General features: G+C 41.5%; 1 protein-coding gene across 10 annotated transcripts in view; it reads left to right on the top strand.

Moving 5' to 3' along the window:
• Positions 1–21,105, top strand: part of dachd (dachshund d) — a 118,379-nt gene that overhangs the window by 84,812 nt on the left and 12,462 nt on the right. For 3 of the 10 annotated variants that reach the window (XM_034885130.1, XM_034885134.1, XM_034885131.1), the window contains exons 6-8: positions 9,637–9,809; positions 9,934–10,105; positions 10,225–10,356. In XM_034885130.1, coding sequence (XP_034741021.1) covers positions 9,637–9,809; positions 9,934–10,105; positions 10,225–10,356 — 477 coding nt within the window. The remainder of the gene's footprint in view (positions 1–9,636; positions 9,810–9,933; positions 10,106–10,224; positions 10,357–21,105) is intronic. The other 7 variants (XM_034885137.1, XM_034885139.1, XM_034885135.1 and 4 more) reach the window with 5 other exon arrangements.

The raw sequence follows: 21,105 nt of genomic DNA, 5'->3' as shown, positions 1-21,105 counted from the left end.
ACCACACAAGTCTAATGGAGCCGAAATCCTGTTTGTAATTAGATATGGGAATTCCACTGTCATCAGCCAGATGATGCCACGACATGCCATCCAAATAACTTGCTGACAGACAGCCGTGAAAGGAGAAGACACAACAGCTACTGCTAACTTTTAATTTTTTAATTTTGAATGAATCATAAACCTGTAACACCACAACTAAACTGTATAGGCCGTCACGTTGTACACTTCTACTTCAAACCATGAAATCCCTTTGTCTCACTTCTGTGGCTATCCACTAGTTTTTGAGCGCAGACAGCCACATGCTGGGCTGAAGCTGGACGTCTGGTGACAGGTACCTGGAGTGTTGCCTGACTGAGAGTTGAGAGAAGAGGTTTTGAGAGAAATGATGAGGAAGCATCATTCTGTCTTCCCTGGGTCATCAGGCTAATTTCTGCAAAACCCACCCTCACACATTTATATGTTTGTGTGTGTGTATGTGTGTGTGTGTGTGTGTGTGTGTGTGTGTGTGTGTGTGTGTGTGTGTGTGTGTGTGTGTGTGAGAGAGTTTGTGCGTGTGTGTGTGTGTGCGCGCACACATGCATGCTCACGTGCGAGAGAAAGAGGGGGCCTTGGCCCCTGAGAGCGCTCTGTGAGGAGACCACAGCTGTACACTCCCAGCAGCTAATTGGTCCTTATCTAGCTGTCCCATTCATCTTCATTTTTTACCAATTACTGAGCATTATCTGTGTTCTCAGTTGGGTATGGGACTTAATCCTTTTTGGTTAAGCTGGTGCTACAGCTTGCAAATTTCAAATGGAGAAGGGGGGTGATGGGTGGGGGGGGGGGGGGGGGGGGGGGGGGGGGGGGGGGGGGGGGGGGGTCATAGCAAAAACCCAACTCTGAAAATTCCCATCATCTCTCACCGGCAGGAAGCAATCAATAAACAATGACATCACATGAAGGAGAGAAGAAAAAATGGAAGAGATCAATTATTGGCTGTATAATTCAATATTTCAATATTCAATAATTCAAGTTCTTGTTTGCAAACGTTGCAGCCTCATTGATTAGGCTGTTCTTGTTGCACTCACCATTATTGACTTGTTAAAACCATATTTTCTCATCATCAGTGGTTTAACGTTTGCGGTCACACAGATAATAACGCTTTAAGGGGGCATCATTAATTATTCAAGATGTATTCATTTTAAAGCACAGTGAGTCCAAATCATTCTGTTTTCTCTACAAACAATACAAGTATAGTACATTGCTCATCCAGAAGGTACATCAAGACGCTGCAATCTGGGCCAGTTAGCCTTAATTTTCTAAGATCAATGCATAACTAGGCTCCTCTCTATATGGGGTCCGTGCTTGGCCATGCTGCAGAGCTGAGTGGAGTCGGCCTGGAGACCGTGCACTAATTACTGGAGTGTTTACTGCTCTGCTGGATATCATTTCTACCATTTGGATAATATCAGTGAGTCAATGTGTTCTGCACTGGACAGATAAATAAGACATTAAGATGTGTATGAATGAAATTAACAGTGGAAAAAGTGATGCACAGACAGTCATGCACACAAAAGCAGGGCACATATAGAGACACTGCTCCTGCACTTTGATAGGGATCAGTTTGGTCACACTCTCTGCGCCAGCTGTCAGCCCAGCTCCACTGCTGCGATTTAATTAGTCTGTTTATGTCCTTTCTAATAATAAAGCTCTCTGGGTGGAAGGACACATCCAACTAGCTAGCTGCGCGATCAAACCTGCTAGCTGCACTAGTGCTGGTGGCCCAGCACCATTGAATGTGGGCCATGATGGAGGATGGTGGCTACTTCTTGCTCCTCTATACAGAACAATGGCCCTCGGGCTCAGATCTAGTATCACCCCCTACTCAATCCTAACCTTAACCATTAGGGGATAAAGCACATACTGACCTGATATGAGTGTCTAGGGGCAACTTCATCCATCTTCCTCTCTAGTTCTCTTGTGGGAGCCTTTGTCACCTGAAGCTCTTGAGAGACACTAGATTGTAGCCATAGGCTGAATGGAATTCATTTCACTAACATATCATAACACCTCTTCCACTGCAATAGATTATTGTCTTGTCAGATTTATGCAATTACAAGTGTGGTTTGTTTTGATTTTCTTTATCCTGATATCAAGACTGCACTGGACACAACATAGGGTCTTCTTAAGCTGCAGGTGTTGGGGAAAAGGGGAGTAGTGGTATTAACGGAATCAGGCACACTGAGCTAGACAGAGAGTGGCAGAGCAGACAGACAGCCTTCCAGCCTGAGTAAAGAGCTTGATGGGACTCTGTCTCTCTCTTGGGCTTTGGCCCTCACCATCTCTCTATTAGTCTGCCAGGCTCATGGGAGCCAGGTGACAGATAAGTGAAGAACGACACACACATTTTAATAGACATTTCAAAAGATAAACCTGATAATCATTTCTCTTTTTAATGAAGTCTAATGTCCTCGTTCTAATTCCAGTTGCGTCGCCTGTTAAGCATCAGCATTATACTTGAATATGCATGATTGGGAAATTGTGAGGCACACTGATGTTGCTACAAAATACACAAATGCAGACAACTGCAGAAATAGATTACAATAGCAGGGGGGATTTATTAAACATTATTTCAGTAATGATCTATATCAAGTTCTATCATCTTTGAGTGGCAGCAGAGTTGCAGCGTTATGGAACGTAACAGACACAAGGAGAGACAAACCTTGCGTCATGGAAATATTTGTCTGATTGTCTCTTGTGGTTAGTTCATCATAGCAGGAGCAGAGCTATAAAAAAACAACTGACCAGTCGAGTTGTCATCCCTCATCAACATTAGGCCTCATTCTTCATTAATTGGATAGATTAATTTGGAGCGCTTTGATGCGGGGGTGATGCATGTGTTGGGCTGTCCCCTCCTCACTATTCTCTGTCAGGTTGAATTTAGCCAGGGAAGGGGCTGACCTTTGAAAGTGAAGAGATCAACTAAATTTGAAAAGACAATGTCACTTGGTGTAAATGTGATACGTGTAATAAATGACATTCAACCTTTCAGTGATGATGAGCTTTCGCAGGTTGGAGTAATGTGAAATATGCACGTGTGTGATTGCGTAGAATGTGGAGCAGTTTTCACATACACAGCTAAGATGGTGCAGCATTAGGGCCTTGATATCATTTGCTCTCATTAAAGTATGATTATGTCTAAGAGGAAACATTAGCATAGAGTAATAATATTACTGCGTGCACTATAACAGCAATGGCAATACAGTGGTGACAACCCATTTTGTTGTTGTCTCTTTCACTGTGAATACCACGTCAAAGTGTTCCATTGCCTGACTCTGCTGCAATCAGGAGGAGAATCAAAGAGCAATTGTGTGATAGAAATAGTTGGTTCTGTCCCCCGAAAGCACTCTGTTGGTTGCCTGAACCGAAAGGTGTTTCTTCTAAATTATGATATGGGAACCCTCATCCAAATAGAGCTATCAGGCCAGAAATCTTCACCATCACACAGCCTCTCCTCTGGGACCAAGATAAAGAGGGAGAGAGTAGAGCAAGTTCAAACAGTGTTAAGGAATTTGACAATCTCAGCATGTCCTTCGCAGTGTGAACAAACAGACAAAGGTATTTCTCGATAAATTGTGTTCCAAACTAACAACATTAGTTTGGACTGCAGTCATATAAAAATCAGGTTACAGTCAGTTCACCTTGAACTCATTAGCACAACTGTAAACTATACACTGCATTACTGATGTTTCTCTCAGGAGGTGATTGTACTGGAGGAAGTGAAAGCACAGGAGGTAGTGATGCTAATTTTATAATTAAAACAGATGATCTGATGACCACATGCAAACCGATCCCCCTCCCTCCCTCCCTCCTCTTACACCAAAGTGATATGATGGCAGAGTGGGCCGTGATTGATAACGCTCGTCAATATATTTCATTTCAGGAGCCTTAGTCAAATGACAACTGGTTGTCATTGACTGAAAGCAATCTTTTTAAAAGGGGAGCCTTTGCTAAGTATCAGATGAAAATGATTCCTCTGTCTGCTTGGGTGTCACTGTCTGTAGGAGCTTTATTGATTGGGCTTGAATATATTGCACCCGCAGTTGTAACAGCTGCTAGTAATATCTCTCCTCTCCTTCTGCTCTCCTCTTCTGCTCACAGCACTTTCTGTGCCACGGCTTATTGTCAGTGATCAGATGTTGGTGCTCTTGTGCCCATGTTGCGTATTTATCAAGAGTGATGTGTGACAAATGTAAAGTGAGCTTGGTTCCGACCCAAATTAGAGAAGCAAACATGGTTTGCTAATGCTTCCTGAAGGCCTGGCTGTCCGAGCCACCCCCAGCCATGTGCATGATTGCGTTAACTAAACCCACCATTGTCTCCCCCTCTCTATATGCTCTGCGTTTTCAAGCACAGGGATGTTGGCACTGGTTGGTAAAGGTCATTTACTGTAATGAGATTTGCCACATGCAAGCATATGGCTTGATTATTGCCCTGGTCGTTAACATTTTCAGAAAAGAGAAAAACAGACAACTAAAACGGGCTAGTACGGGTGGGGAGATGGTGAGACGTGTTTACGATTTTTCCCTTCAAAGACTAGGGAGAACTTTTTTCACAACAGATCTGTCACAGAGATGATTGATCTTTCAATTTTCATAAGGAATGCATGCCATTAGAGCCGAGGATTGGAATTATCCTATAAAAGTTGCCTGCTTTAGATTTTATACACTTAAAGGACAAGCACCTCTGTCTGTCTCCTTGATAATTTCTACCACATGTTACACTCCAGTGGTTTGGGCAGGAAAGCAATTATGTTACCTCATCAAACCAGAAATGTTTTCTTATCATGGTTTCTCTTACATTACATTACATTAGGTATCTTGGCAGGAAATCTTCACCCACCTGAATCATTGGAAAGTGTATGTCTTTATCGTGGCATGCAAAACACATTTTGTTGATGTTGATGTGAATTAGCTTGAAATATGTCCAATCGTCATGGCTCTTGGAACATAAAGGCTATTGTTTGCATGTGTTTTTATGTGTTTGGCTGCCTCCATGGGTGGACATACAGCAGACAGTTATCTATACGGCATAACTGTCTGAGTGTGTACCCGTACGTTTTCATGTTTACCTCTTCTCGTTACCATGAGAAGTATTCTTTTGCATCTGTTTGTCTGTGTGTGTGTGTGTGTGTGTGTGTGTGTGTGTGTGTGTGTGTGTGTGTGTGTGTGTGCATACGTGAGTGTACAGCAGGTATTTAACAAAGGCAAGATGTTTGCTTTATTATCAACATTAACTGCGTAAACACAAAAGGCTTCAAAGTTTCATTCAATGACACTGAAGGGCTGTGGGTGGCTACATCAAAGCTCAATACCTTCCTCTCTCCCCCTATTTTAATGAGAAACAGGACTCACCAGCCTTGACTGAACCTGCCATCTGTGTGTGTGAGTCTGTTTTTTTCTTGCATGTGTGTGTATGTGTGTGTGTGTGTGGGTGTGTGTGAGCAGTTGTGTTTCTGTGCATATGTAAGCATTAGCTTGTGTTGTGTAAAGCTGCACCACCATGCCAGACAACATATTTATGGAGGCTGTGTCTTATGTTTGATCTAATGGCTATAGGGCTCCCTCCATCTCACATGGCAGGGCTTCTGATTTGGGAGATTAATAGTTATACTAAAGATGAATAGCTGATTAGTGCTATGGAGAGACCTCTAAATGTCTTGCCGCATGACAGACACTTTTTCACGAGCCATTCATTTCCTTTTGGGACTGGTGTGCAAATCCTAGATATGACCACAACAAAGACTCCATGTGTGTGGACCGCCATTTCACCTTTGTTGGAGAAATACATACACGACATGGGGGCATTTTACAAGCGCAATTAGGAGGAAAGCTGAGATTGTTTTGCAGCGGTGGACTGTGCATTGTGCCGTCAGTCAGTTCATTTAACTTGTGTGCAATGGTCCTGTTCAGTTTGACAGATCAGAAGAGGAAAAAATATCTCAACACGACGAAAACCAAAGGCTTAGCACTGAGCAAATCAGCCCTTTGTCTTGTTCAATTCAAATCAAAGGATAACCAGGAATGTTTGTTTGACAACAGCATTTACAATGCATTGTTCTGAAGCCCAGAGCCTCCCAAACAAAGACAGATAGGCTTTAAACAAGTCATTTAATTAGCACCGGATCTCCAGCTTTGGCTGCGCTAACCAATTATACATTCCTGAGGCATGTGCAGGTCCTATTTCACGGCAGCGAGAGGCAGATCCTCTCCAGCCCTGTCTCTTACAGTACATCTCTCCCCTTCCATTTAAGAGAAGGTAAATAGCCCAGACAGACAGCTTCATTAGCCAGCGTCTGAAGAGCGCAGGGCCGATTGTCGCTTAAATAGTGCGCTTTTACTGCAGGCCCAGCCGGCGACCTCCGATCAATTACAGCTGACATTATTGTTTGTCGGGAGCTTTTTTCCTGGACAGAGAGAGTAAAAAACGAGATCAAGCCTGAGCTTTGGCTGGAAATGTAATCTTCCCCCTCTCTTTGGTTCTTTCGCTCCACAAACAATAAATCATTCAGTTGAAGAGATAATAAAGTGCCAAGTAGGAGCTAGTTTAATTTTTGTCAGGGGAAATCTGTCCACAACAGAGTTAAGGGTAAGGGGCTGGCTGCTACCTCCATACTGTTTTAAATGACAATGGCTTAGTTCCTTTTTTCTTATTTTCCTCCGTAGGGTTAGACGTCCAGAAAGGCTGAAGTCCTGTTTAGATGAAGATAAACTGCTGCACAAATCACTGCGGGTTATCATTTCTGTCATCCAAATAAATTACTGCTCTCTTTTTAATCATTTTAAAGCATTCAACATTCAATCTTTTTTTTTTGGTGTGATGCTTTTAAGTGTCAGATGTAATCGTCAGCCGTGCAGTTTGGTTCTGATGTAACAGCTTTTTAATCACGCTTTTACCAAGGGCTGTTTTAATTCATTCAATTCATCCTCCGCGATTCAGATCTTTGCTTATCCATGCGTGAACTCCTGAGCACTGCACAACATAATAGCTGAGCTGTTTATATTGGTATTAAGTGATTTGTAGTTTTAATGATGGTAAATAGGAGTTCACCTTTGCAGGTCCCTCAGGCTTACTTCAGGTAAATTACTCCAAATGCATTGTTTATGCCCTTCAGGAGGGGGGGAGAGAGAATTCACCCCTCATCAGGTCTGAACTTCTTCTAACGATTTGCCCACTGGAATATCTACACAATATCTAGGTGATTAATGAGTCTGACTAATGTTTGTTGATTTGTTATTTTGGTAGAGAAATACAAAAAAAAAGTATTATTGCCAAGTTAAAAATTGTTTAGACGTGTGTACTACAGTTACTTTTATTTAGCAGAAATAAAGCTGTCAATGAAAAGGAATTGCATATAAATGAATTAAAAATAAACACTTGCAAACATGCCACATTCTTTACATAAACCAATATCCTCCTCACCTGGCTCCTTTCAGCGACTACTAAAGGGATTTGGTGGACCCTCGTTGATCTGTGGCACATTCCCCTACAGTGGCTTGAATGGGCCTTTATGGGAGAAACACCGCTTCAGGATGGGGTGACATGAAAGGGGCTGAACAGGCCCTGAAAGCGAGACTAATACCACTTAGAGCAAACAGAGCTCCAGTGTTTCCCAACCAGGCTGTCTGTCAGGTGGATACACATCACATAAATGACTATACCATCAAGTACAAGATATAATAAATATACAAGTAGAAGAATATGATCAGCAGTAGTTTTTTCATTTGAGATGATTCTCAACCTTTTCGTAGTTTATTGATTTGGTTAAAATGTGGCTTCATGTTCAAGTTCACGTGTCTTTATTCAAGTAGCTGTGTTTGATTGAATGGGTGTAACGTATCCACCTCAAAGGCAGAATAAGTCTCTTCTCTCTGGCCCTTGAGTGGCCTTGAAAGGCTTATAGGTAGCCTAAACCTCCCCATGTTGTCCTACAGTAAGTACCCCCGCAATCAGGCCCTCTGTGGTGTTTTTTAATTGAGCTTAGCCTACTGAGTGGTAATTGATTCAGTCTGAGCTACAGCAGAGGCGCTGATACAAGGTGCTGCTTGGCTTCCGCCTTTCTTTAATCTCCACTGCTTTATATTGTTTGGGAATACTCGCCACAGAGAAACTGCATGCCATCTTTCTTATGGAAATCATTGCTTCTTTTAGATGGAGGGGAATGACAGAGAGGAGTACCTCTCATGTCCTTTCATTCTCAACCAGTGTCCTTCTCTTTAGAGGCATCGCCATGCAAAACTCCTTGCCCTTTGGCTTCTGATGTTTTGTGAGAAAAGAAGAGTGGAGTTGTTTTGTGGATCATCTCTCTGTAGCGCAGTATCTTTTTTCCCCTCTTTCTTTCACGCAGCTTTTCTTACCTTGAACCGAGCTGCCAAGAAAAAGAGAAAAAAGGAGTGAAAAATCAACAGAGAGGCTCAATCAGATCCAATAGTGTCTATGAGGTTTTCTTTAAAGCATTTGAGGAAAAGCATCTGAGTGGCGGAGGAATGAGACCAAACTGTTCCCAGTCACTTTTGATCCTGCCAGTTCAAAGTACCCATAGAGCAGAGGGGGAAGAAGGGGGAACCGTGGTTGGGTGGGGGGGGAAGGACAGACACCTAGCTTTGACCTTCTGTCTGCGCTCATGTCCTTTGAAAGTTGCCTTGTTTCCATTAAGCCATTCAGAAGCACAGTGCCGGGACAGAGTTTGACTAACTATGAACCCCCTATGGTATCTTTATAAGACATTCTTTACATTTTTGGACTACTAATGTCTTTTAATTTTCCCAATTAGGCTTCTGAAGCCAGACAGCAATTGAATAATTTAAAACATTTGTAAGACATCTCTTATGTTGTAATGGAATAATTTGTGTGCCTATGAAAAAAGAAAGAAATGAAAATCCCATTATTGTGCGAGCTGAACGTGTCTTTACTCTTTTTGGTCTCTCTCTCTTCTTCTCTGCTCTCTCTCTCTCTCTCTCTCTCTCTCTCTCTCTGTCTTTCGTTCTCTCTCTCTGTCTTTCTTTCTCTCTCTCTGGTCTGGAATATAGGCTGCTATAATTAGCCCACAGTTGTTGCCATACTGTGGTCTGATGGTACTTGTTTGTCATTAGCACTTTTAACTAGTCATTTGGGTAATGACTTTCAAGATTGCCTTTGTTTTTACAAAGATATTTTTTACATGTAAATATTGAGAAAATTTCCATAATGTGCCCTTTTTATTCATCAAAGAATAATTGATGCATCTTTATGGCTGTGTAAACTTTGGTCTTTGAATGACTGTGTATATAGTTATCATCACCGTTTTCTTTATTATTATTGCTGTAGTATCTATTATTAACATATATTGTAAAACATTTATGTGTATTATGTTAACATGGAAAGATAACCGGGAAGCAATTAATTTGAATTGTTCCATTCTTTTCCTAATAGATGGCAGTGTAAAGCTTTAGTGTTATTGGACACCAAATTTAAAGGGTATCTCAGTGGTGGGAATTACTGATTGCTAAATTAACAGCAGCAGGTTTTGAGTTTTTTGAGCCTCAGAACTTTCCCCTGTGGATATCTCACTCATAATATGCATCATTGAGTAACCAACGACCTCTTCATGTGTCTCAGGCCTGGAACTCCCCTTCATGATGATGCCACACCCCCTGATCCCAGTCAGCCTGCCCCCAGCCTCTGTCACCATGGCGATGAGCCAGATGAACCACCTCAGCACCATTGCAAACATGGCCGCCGCAGCACAGGGCCAGAGTCTGCCTTCCAGAATGGTCACCTCTGTTATAAAGGTAAATTTTAAAACAGAACGCCATGCTATAATACTAGATCGTTAAACATGACTTTCTCCTTCCTGTGGTCTAACGTTTCAGTCTACCTTAGATATTTATTTTTGGGTTTGTGTTTCTGGTGCTGCTGGGGTTTCAGGAACGGGTGCCGGACAGTCCCTCACCTGCTCCTTCCTTAGAAGACCACAGGAGGCCAGGCAGTCACCCGTCATCTCACCGCAGCAGCAGCGTGTCCAGCTCACCAGCCCGTACAGAAAGCTCCTCAGACAGGATACGTACGTTTATCACACAGATAAATGGTGAAGAAAAAAAGCAAATGCGCTGTGCCGATTGTTGTTGTTTTGTCTAATTTCCTTAGACGCACTAGTAATACATCTTTTTAGTAATGTTCCTAATGCCAGTCTTGCTTTGTCTCCAGCGATACACAACAATGGCCTGTCCATGAACCACGCCTTGCTAGGCCTGTCCCCCAACATCCCACCTGGGCCTAAAGAGGGAGACCTGGCCCACGACATGAGCCATGAATTAAAGAGGATGCACACTGACAAAGGTGAGTCAGGTTGATTTAAAAGAAAAATTATTTTCACTATGCCCTTTGCAAAAGTGAACTGTGATTGCATTGTTTCTTTTTTCTACTGACAATATACATTTTAAGTTAAGGACTTTAGCTTTTAGCTCCTTCTATTCGCTGTTCATAATGTATGATAATGACAGATGTTATGAGAAACAGGTGACTGAATACTAAATTTGTGATCTACTGGACCGGCTGTCATTGAGTAGCCTATAATACGAGTTGTAAATCTGAATATTAAGTTTGATAACAAAGACGAAGGCTCAATAACTTAAGGAGTGAAGAGCAGGTTTGTAAATCTGCAAACAATTCTGAACCAAGTTAATATCACAAACTCAGTGAAGGCAGGAGAACCCACTGAGCTGACCAAAAACATTTGGTTAATGTGGTGTGTGTTATTGTTGGTCAGGGTGCGTTCAAGTGTACTCAACTTACTTAGTTGTACCTGTTGGAATGGAAGATACTTCAATTTCATCACTGAAAAAACATCTTGAAGAAAGTGTAGAACCACCATTAAAACCTATTCTGCATGCCTAGAGTATTTTTCTCACCCAAAAAAACCTTGACATTTTGAGAACTTGAAGATCTTTTAAGACTGTGAATATTGATAATACAGTGTGTGGATCGGCAGGATTTGCAGTCACCCTCTTTTTTTCTTCTTGCGTCCAGTTTATCCCAGTTGTAGATTGTGTCACTTTAACAATACACCTGAACTAGCCGAGCTACAAATCAATTATGTACTTAAGAAGAGGTAACCAGAACAAGTGTATATATGTATGGATGTCTATAAATGTTTGGAGGAAATGACGCACACATTTTGCTTGTTGGAGCCATCTTTGTTTTTAGAACTCCAAAGAAACACAGTGTAAATGTGTTTACCTGCTGTAGATGGCTTACAATTACAACACATCTCTGCCCTTATATTACAAATGACACGATGACCTTTAATGTCAACCTCTTATAGTACAAATCACATACAATACAAAATATAGATAAAGTGCATTGTTTTTTTAACGTTTTGCACCGTCACAGTAAAATGTTGAGAGATAAGAATAGTACTATAGTATAGAATAGTAAAAGAAATAGTTAATTAGTTCATTAATAAGTTGCTCTGTGTTCCCAAAATTTTTAAAAACCTTTAACAGTGTCACCACTGAATGGTAAAAGTAGGTTTGTATAATCCCATTTTTAGACGACTTTTGCATTATTGATTTATTTTAAATTAGAATTGTACACATATTTATATTCCAAATAATACAGATATTTGTACGTAAATATGGGAAATGATGAGTCCTTTGTATAGAGCAGTAGACTTGCTGGCGTGCTATTTCCTACCACCTCCATTAACTCTAAACTCGGAGGGAAGAACATTCAAAATGCTGAACCCCAATCACACAGAGTAAATGTTTTTATTATTAATTGCTGGTATTATTTCATTACACATTTGCCATGCATGTAAAAAAAAAAAAAAGAAAAGACAAAGACAAGTGATAGAAATCTACTAAGCGCGGTGGATTAAATACAAAATGAAGCAAATAATAGATTTTAGTATTCTCTGTTGGTTTTGAGCTGAGCGGGGGCGGGCTGTGCTGTGCTGTACTGGGTGAGACAGGGTGGGGTGAGGCTGATAATGATATTAAAACCACTATGGAAATCATTGGGCTGTATGTTCCCTGTCGGCTAGGCTGACGTGAAGATCAGTGTTAGACCTTCACTCACAGGGTGTGAAGCAGTGAATAGTAATAATTAGCAGGATCATGAGCTGAATTTATGGGTCACAAACTGTCTAACTGTCTTTGTGTGTGTGTGTGTTTGTGTGTGTGTGTGTGTGTGTGTGTGTGTGTGTGTGTGTGTGTGTGCGTGGGTGTGTGTGTGTGTGTGTGTGTGTGTGTGTGTGTGTGTGTGTGTGTGTGTGACAAAAAAAGAGAGTCAGGCAAAACAGAGCAATGCAAACAGGGAAGGAAGAAGATTTAACTAAATATCCACACACTAAATTAACTGAATGTTTCCTCAGTAACAGAAATCTTACTTCTTAACTGAAGTGCCTCCTCCATACTCAGACAATCAACACAAATGGACTGTAATTTCTAAGCAATATTAGAGGAGAAAGCAAATGACCCAGCAATCCACACCAATTCTAGCTAGTTGACCCAAACACATCTACCCGCAAACACGCGCTGCATTATCTTTGAGATTGTCAATTCCTAATATGTCACTGGACTTGATTAGGATTCTGAGCTCTCCAGTGTGTGCACCAGAGGTCTCGGGCTGTGGAAAACATTTTTATAAAATAACCCATTAATGCAGAGGAGTGCAACTAAATTAGTTACCAATTTGCTGAGCATGAATTAATGAAGAGAGCTTCTCCCGGCTCCCACAGTTGTAATTTTCATAATAACCCCAGACCTTTATTTGGCAGGTTGTTTAGTTTTTTCGTTTGAAGGTTTTCATTAGTCTAATGAGGACTGTGCAAGGGCGAGCAGTCAGCACAATTTACATGAGGAAGCTATAATAATAAATGAGGCAATTTGAATAACATGCACAGGTTTATGCAGCGAGATAAGAGAGATTGTAGCAGCCAGATTCGGAGGTAACCAATACATTAGAACCAACTAATAACCAAAGTAATTCCAATAAAAGCTTTAAGTGAAAGGAATAAAATTAATGATAAATATATATTGAACTGTAATGATATGATACATGATGCATTAGATTAATAAAACAAATGTGTTCCAGTGTTAAAGAGGGGGTGAGGCTTCACCAGCCAAAGCTTTGTTTATAGTGAGCTTTTTAATTAGGCTTGTTCATCGCATCAGTTTGTTTAGATAAATGAGATAACATTGCAATGGTTTAATGATATCTCTCCACTTGTTTGATCTTTATGATCCTGGCAGAGCATTAAATTAATCTCTTGCAATGCACTCTTAGAAGAGAGCACAGTGGGCGCATAGGAAGGATCCAGTGCCCCGGCTCATATGGAAGCTATTTACATAGCCAGACACCTCAGAGACAGGCACTGTAATGTCACATCACTCATATCCTATGAACATGTCTCATCTTTTTTCATGTCATCTCTGCTGATGAAGGACAAAGGCTGTTTGTTGTTGTCTAAAAAAGACCATTTCCAAAGTTGTGTCACCCAGTGTAGAGTAACCAGATGGTAGTTTGTTTGTTTTTTATTACGGGGGGGGCACTGTTGTTTGAACTTGATTATTTTTATTCCAAAATATGCCCGAGAAAAAAAAAATGGGGGGGGGGAGATTAGATGATGTGTGAGGAAAAAAGGCTAGTAGAAAGCTAAGTGTTATCTCACGTGTGACTAATTGAATTGCTTCAAACAGAAAGTCTGTGGCAAAAGCTTCCGACAAGCCTCTGTCTCGTGAAACAGCAGGTAGCTGACAAACAAGGGGGAATTTTAAAGGTATGGAAGCCTTTGGCTGTAAACTCACTTTGGACATCAAACACTTGACATCATTTTATTTCCTTTGGGAGAAGGTGTTTGAAACACAAGCCATATGTATGTACGTCGAAGTATAAGAGTTTTCTGTAAATACCATGTGGCAGTTTAAGCATTTTGCCAACAACAAATTTCACCACTTTACCTCAGCCCTCCCACTGCAGCTAAACATGCCACATCTCTTTTACGCAGCGCTAAAATGCCTGACAGGGAGCGTCTGAGGCAACTACAGTATGTAAACTGATTCTGTAAACCATATTTTAAAAGCGGGTGATTCACTGGTAATGTGATATTGGCACTTCCCTGGTAAATGTTATATATCCTTGTTGACACAACAGGAGATGCACTCGTAATGTCCTCCCAAGCACAAATGGATGCTCGCGGTGTGTTATGTCACATAGAGGTGCATCATTTCATACCTGCTATCAACCGAGCAATCGTTGATGCATCTGGCACCGGTGTGACCACAATGGACAAAGCTGATTTGCCACGCCTTTTATTTGTCAGGATGCTGCCTTGATGTCCAGTGGTTGGTGCACTGTGCACTGTCTGCAGTCCCAGTTTACAGTCTGAATGATGAAGTGGAGCAGGTACCAGTGTCACAGTCTATTAGCTACAGCTGCTATGGGCAGGGACCTGTGGACACTGATGAGCTCATGTAAAGAGGAGGATATATTTTGAAAAAGATGAAAAAGGCAAAAAAAAGGGATTTCTAGTCTTTGAAGTCTTTATTCTTCTCCTCCTTTAGATACTCACTTGCAGTGATAAAAAGGAAGTTAGGGGACTTTGGGTCAGGCAAAAGTTTCAGCATCAGTTGTGAGCTCTTTTTTTGGCGTAAATATTTCACTGACATTGATGGTATCTCCATACAGTATCATTAAAAGTTTGATATGTTCAGTGTAAGCTTCTTCTCTTCATCTTTCTGACTTTAATGCATAGTGTTTTGTTCAGTCCTCCCGATGTCCTTGGCGTTGCAAGCTTCAAACACATGCTGACTACCTGACTTTCCCTAAGTCAGGAGGCAAGATCATTAGCCATCACAACCCTGAAATGTGACTTGGCAGACAATAATGCTTTATGATCAAACAACTTGTCAGTGCGTCCTGTTGAAATGAAAGAGTGCAAAAAAATAATTCAATAGAGGATCAATCAAATTTCCCTTGCCCATGTGAGAGAGATTGCTGATGGTGCAGAGAGGGGCTATTCCTCGAGGACATGGGAGTTCATTTGGATATTTGTTCTCCCCCTCATGAATGTTCCATTGCGTGACACCATCTCCTGCTAATCACATTTCACTGAAAAGGGGGATGCTTTTAGGGACGTTGAAAAGAGAGAGGTTCTTTTTAATCTTTGAAATGCCTCAAAAGTGACAGAACGCTTTCTCCTGCCAAGACGTGAGCCTCGGATGGGGAGATAAATATGCTGTGGTCAGCTAAGTGTATCTAGTGAGCAGAGAGGCAAATTTAATAATGCATTATCATTCACTGGCGAAGGTGAAATCTCCCTGTCCATCAGAAGGCTGAGGCCTGTTTCATGTTACCCTTCACTGCAAATGAACAAGTGCTTTACTCAGCCATACCAGAGATGCACAGTAGGCACCAGTGCTCTCCTATATATGCTGCTCGGGATTGTCAGGAAAACAGGTCTGTAATCAAAGCAATCATCTCTCTGTCTTGACTGGAGGACGTTATGATCCCGGTCCTTATTGCTGATATTTTTATTAATTTTTTTCTCTCTTCTTCCTCTCTGAGAACACACGGTGCGTTTTACATATCTGAGCATCTGCTATTATGCAGATTAAGTGAACAAATTTACCCGAATGCCCTTGGACAACAGCATTTAACAATTATGAAGATTATGTACAATGCGGGAAATTTGTGATTCAAAACAATACATATCTTAGCAGTGGCAACTGTTGCAGACAGATAAGGTTGACCCTGAATATGTATTTCTGTACTTTTTGAGATATTCTGTGGGCCTGTTTGTATAATTTAATATTTACATGTAAACAGTAATTAAGTGATGCTACCGACATGCCAGGGCCAGGCTCTGCCAAGGTAAACACCAGCCCTAGTAGTTTGCCACAGTCTATCATGTTTACAGACTTGCAGAGCCGATTGCTGTTTTTGTGCTCTTCCTTGGCAAAGCCCATAAAACACAACCAATTGGATGCCGAGTGTTGAACACAGTCACTCTTATCGTCTGGCAGTCTGCTCGCTGACTTGAGGACATTGTGAGTCAAACCTTTAAATTTTCACTCCGCGATAATTACGCCGCTATACTTGAGCTTTTATATCCTTTCACTGCGAGAGTAAATCATTCCTAATAAAGAGAGAAAGAATAGGGGGCGGAGGGAAAAGTGCTTGAGGACTAATTCTCTTCACTCCCTCCCTCTCTGCTCTCTATTCTGCTTTTTGAAAGCCTTTCTCTGAGTATTCCAGTCACCTTGACTTTGCAGCTGCAGCCTTATAGTCTGTTGCTTATCCTGTCTAACCCCCGCCTGTCAATTAGGTGTTTAAAAATTAATCTCTTTAACTGGAAATACCATGCCAGCTTTCTTCCGTCTGTAAATGAAGTGTTATTAATTCACACAGCGCAAAGCCAGTGTTATGAATAATGTTATCAAAACAGATTTCCACACGTTTAACACGTCGCTCCCATTAAAACCCCTTAAGTATTTTTATAACTGTGAAACCGGGCCTACTAATGGATTTGCATCCATTTTTGAGCTTTTACACCAGACAACCACAGAGCAAGTGCTCCTAAGCTAGGCCTTTTAAAGTTTACATTCCCCATTTCCTCTTTTGTTCCTTCATCTTCATTTAAAAGCAGCTCAGTATATCCAGTCTGGATTAGCGCCAGCCTGTGTCGACGCTTGTTCTACAGCAACAGAACGGCGTAGCCTCTCCCTGTAGGATTGCAATGCCAGGCAATGACACCAATGTGTCTCCCTGTCTCTCTTTCCCCCCCCCCCCCCCCCCCGCAAAGCTCTGATCTAGCAGCAGGCTATCTGACCAACCACACCAAGCTAATACTTGTTCTATTAAAACCTGGTGATTACGGGGGATTTCCTCTCTGTTTGTTTGTTTGAATTCTTAATTATCAATATGTAATTGGCATGTGTATTGTGATGTTGGGTGCATATTCGGTGGCATATTTTACTGGAATGCACATTGCTATCGGGTAGAAACAGGACTCCCCAGTCACTGTCTAAGTTAAGCTGCATGAGAAGTTGCTCTAATGAATTAATAAATGCTAAACAAAGGAGAACTAAACAAAGAGTGAGAAATAAATGGCTTGATGATTGGTGGGTCAGAGAGATTAGCGGGGTATACAGTACAAATGATTCCCTTATGTAATGGGAATGATTCAGGCAAAATACCCAATCAATAGTTGAGGCCAATTTAATCTCCCAGATTCTTCTGTCAATAAATGGACCTGGTCAACAGAGGTCAATATGCAAAGACAATCCAAACACTTTCAAAGTGTCTCACTATAATGCCCTTCTCCAGAGTATTATCTTCTTGACAGTTTGGGTCCATAGTCAATAGGTGAATTACAGAAATCTATTCAAGCCGGCCTAGCTGTTATTTTTCTTTTCCGAGTTTATTTTGGCTCCTCCACCTTATGCTCCTAGTTTGACTAAAAACTAAGGTTGTGGATTTAGCGCTATGATCTCTCACCTTTAAGCATCTTGCCCCGTTCCGTTTCGACCAATCTAACTGTGATCGTCTCTCTACAAAATGCCATTTTGTCTCCACTGCTGTTTCGCTTTAAGAGCTCATTTGAAGGTGTGCGCTGGCAGAAACAAAAGTCCTGTATGCTTTTATGCAGTCATCACAGTCAGCCAAGCCTGTAATCCTCAGAGGTCCGATAATGACATAGCCCCTGCATTTATTACATGGAGGAGAGGAGAGAGGGAAAACGCTGACTTTGAACAAATGAACACTCTGACCTTTATGCAATAAATATGACATGGGCCGCATAAAAAGACAAGATATCTTCCTCCTGAATGGAAGTCAACACAGATTCTGCTCCCTTGCCTCTTGCTTTCTCTGTTACCATTTCTCTCTCTCTCTCTCTCTCTCTCTATCTGTGTTTTTTCTCTCCCTTTTTTTCAGCTAACAGTTAAACAAATGATGAAATCGATTTTAATTGTTTGCACTAATATTGTAATCTATGCTTCAAAAGCAAAATTTGTAGTTCATAATTTCCTCTGCTCTGATAGTGTTTTCCATAAAGCACGATGGAGACTAGTATGTGCAATAATCTGCCAGTAATCTCAATGCATAATTACATTCTTAAATTTAATTATTTAGCGTGTTTTCTTATCAATGAAAGCAACAAAAATATAATCTTTATCCCCCCAAAAACAAAATCTGTTTGAAAAGAGAGAATCAACCTTTAACAGTAAATTGTTTAAAATGTCTTTTGTAATCTTGGTGTGATCCCAGTTGAGCATCGCGATTGTCTTCTTTTGTCACCTCCGACCGCCTCTCTGACAGTAAAGGATTTATGGTTATTTCCTCCACGCAGCCTGTCCATCTGTGGCTCTATCTTCTTGTGGCCTTGAGAATACGATTCAATTTATTAAGGCAAAGCAATGGACTCATTACTTTAAAAAGGTGGCAAGAGAGAGGGTGAGAGAGAGGGAGAAGTGACACACTGAATTGGTTATTAATGGAAAGGCACAGCCATAGGGCAGTTGAAATTTAATGATATCCTACAAGAAAATATGAGGGTGTCACTCTCCAAAAAGTCATGCTAAATGTCAACATTTTAAGGTCCCGGCGCTAATTTTATGCCTGTGCACAGTAATGTTTTGGAGAGCATTTAGGAACCACGGCCCAGTGGCCAGCCTGATTATCCCGCTCACCTTCTCTCCTCTCTCCAAATGGGTTTGTGCAGCAAGCGATTTCATCTCTAAGTGAAGGGAACATTAGGGAGGGGAGAAAGAGAGAGCGATAGAGGAAAACACGCGGTTTGATTTTCATGCTGTGATAAGAGAGTGGGAGCCAAATGTTACCTGTTAATCTAGCCCAAACCGACCGGGGCTCTTGACTTTGTCCCCCAGCAGGGATGGGGCAAACACTCATTTTCCTCTCTCCGTGATGAAAAGGAAATTAGCTTAAATGTGATGAGGGCACATTAGTGTGTGTGCCGCGCATGTGTGTAATGAGTGTGTGTGTTTTTTTTTTTTGTTTGCATACAACTGCGTGCGTGTTTTCTCTTTCTTCACAGTGTATACAGGACGTCACACACACATATGCAGAACATATGCAAAGGATAGTCATAGTCATTGTAAAGGAATTTGGGTTGTATGGATTCCTCACACATACATTCTCACAGCATGCCTGGCAGGTTCTTAAGAGAAGTGTGCCTGTAAGTCCGTCTAACCCTCCACTAGTTGGATTATAGTGTCTCCAATGTTTTCTGTACAAATGCTGGGAATAAATACATTTAAACACATGGAAATCTGCTTTTAACTGTGCCGAGGTTACAATTTAAAATGTAGATACATACAATAGTATCTGCGTTGATTAAAATAAGCCTATGACATACTATAAGAGCTCCTGTTGTATCAATACAAATAAAAAATATCATACAGCTGAATATATTTAGTCTAAAAGACCCTTTAGAGTGCATGATTGCAGATTTGCAAGATAAGCTGGGCTCATGTGTTTTTTAAAGTGCTCAAATTGCATGCAACTACTTTTTTGGCCCAGCTCTGCATCAATGCATTTGTACCAGACAAGACAGATATTTCCCTTGACAAGATTTTTCCAAATCCAGCGCTTTAAGTGCAGGTGGAATAATGCTGTGTTAGCTGCTAATGGCTGTCCAGGAGGTCATAACTACTCCATTTGAAGGAAGCTGGATTCTCCACAGCACTGGCAGGTCAAATCAAATGTAATTGTGCAGTGAAAAGCAGTACCTTGTTTTGTGTTGCCTGTGCTGACAACCTCCAGGTTTAGCATTCAGTTCTCCTGCTGGGAGGAACACAGGTTTGCAAGGACAAAGGCTTCACCTGTCAATATATCACACTGACTGTCCAGCCAAATGTCTCTCTGCTCGCCCTCTCTCTTTCCCCCTCTCTCCCCTATCTCTCTTCCACTCTGTCAGTCTTTCATTCTCAGAACACCCATTCTATTTCAGCCTCCTCTTCCTCAGACTCTGCCTCACCTATCCATCCATCCATCCATCCATTCATCCATCCATCCATCTATCTCTTTTTCCTGGCATCCTTCTCATCCTTTTTCTCTTTGTGGGTCTTTCTGTATCTTCCTCTCCTCACGCTCACACTGAATTTGTGTGACGACTCAGCTGAAATGTCCTGAGGGACCCAGTTTCAAACACAGGAACCAGAAACATATGGCACATTTTCAACTCCCAAGGTCAATTACAGCTATTTATCCAGAGATTGCAGCTAAATTTCCCAAGGTTTCTTCTAGATTTACCACAGATTGCAATGTGTGTCTGTCACATTTTAAATCAGGCCAGTTTCCTCTGCTTCCCTCCGCTCCCTGTGACTTTCCATCAAATATTTCAAAGGCTTTCAAGTGGGTTTTAGACATGTTTTATCTCTGGTTATCATGTGCCCCATCTTTTTAGCCTCAGCTTTACTAGGTCCAAGTGCCGCTTGCAACACAAATCTAATAACATGTAAATTGGAGATAAGCCCAGATCCCTCCAAGTGATATTTTTTACATTCATAGTTTGTCAAGTCAATTCCTGGGCCCCTGTTTTAGCAGCACAACACATGAGGAGTGAGAAAATTAACTGGATAGGTGATTCATCATTGCTAGCACACTGTCAAGGACTCCCTCTGCAGCTATTGAGAGCAGGGTGGAGGAGGGCGGAGAGAGGAGGGGGGCGTTGTTTAAATTATGGCATTTCATTCAGAATGCATTGTATTTACAGCGTCCCATTTTTATTTGTGGCACCTATTATCCGCCGAAACAGTTGTGCATGAAATGTTATTTGTGACAGGGGTGACCTGCGAGTGTTTTTCCACACAGTATTTCATAGTCGGGAGGACTTAACTGTACCTTTACCATACGGTAAGCACAAGAGGCTGTCACAGCTGCTGTTGGCAGCCTTGCTAGTGGAGAAATATCACCTGGAAACAGAGTACTCCATTCCACCGGCCCCCATCACTCCAACGCCTGTCGCTGTAATTAAGTTGAAGTCAATGATTCTGGAGCAATGGCGAGAAATAAACACGCAAACACATGCCAGCATTTACAGCCAGGCACAGACAGAAAATGGGG

The sequence above is a fragment of the Etheostoma cragini genome, chromosome 11 (assembly GCF_013103735.1).
Source record: "Etheostoma cragini isolate CJK2018 chromosome 11, CSU_Ecrag_1.0, whole genome shotgun sequence".
Classification (NCBI taxonomy): Eukaryota; Metazoa; Chordata; class Actinopteri; order Perciformes; family Percidae; genus Etheostoma; species Etheostoma cragini.
Note: the sequence above shows the minus strand (reverse complement) of the source record. Positions and strands in the feature narration are given on the sequence as shown.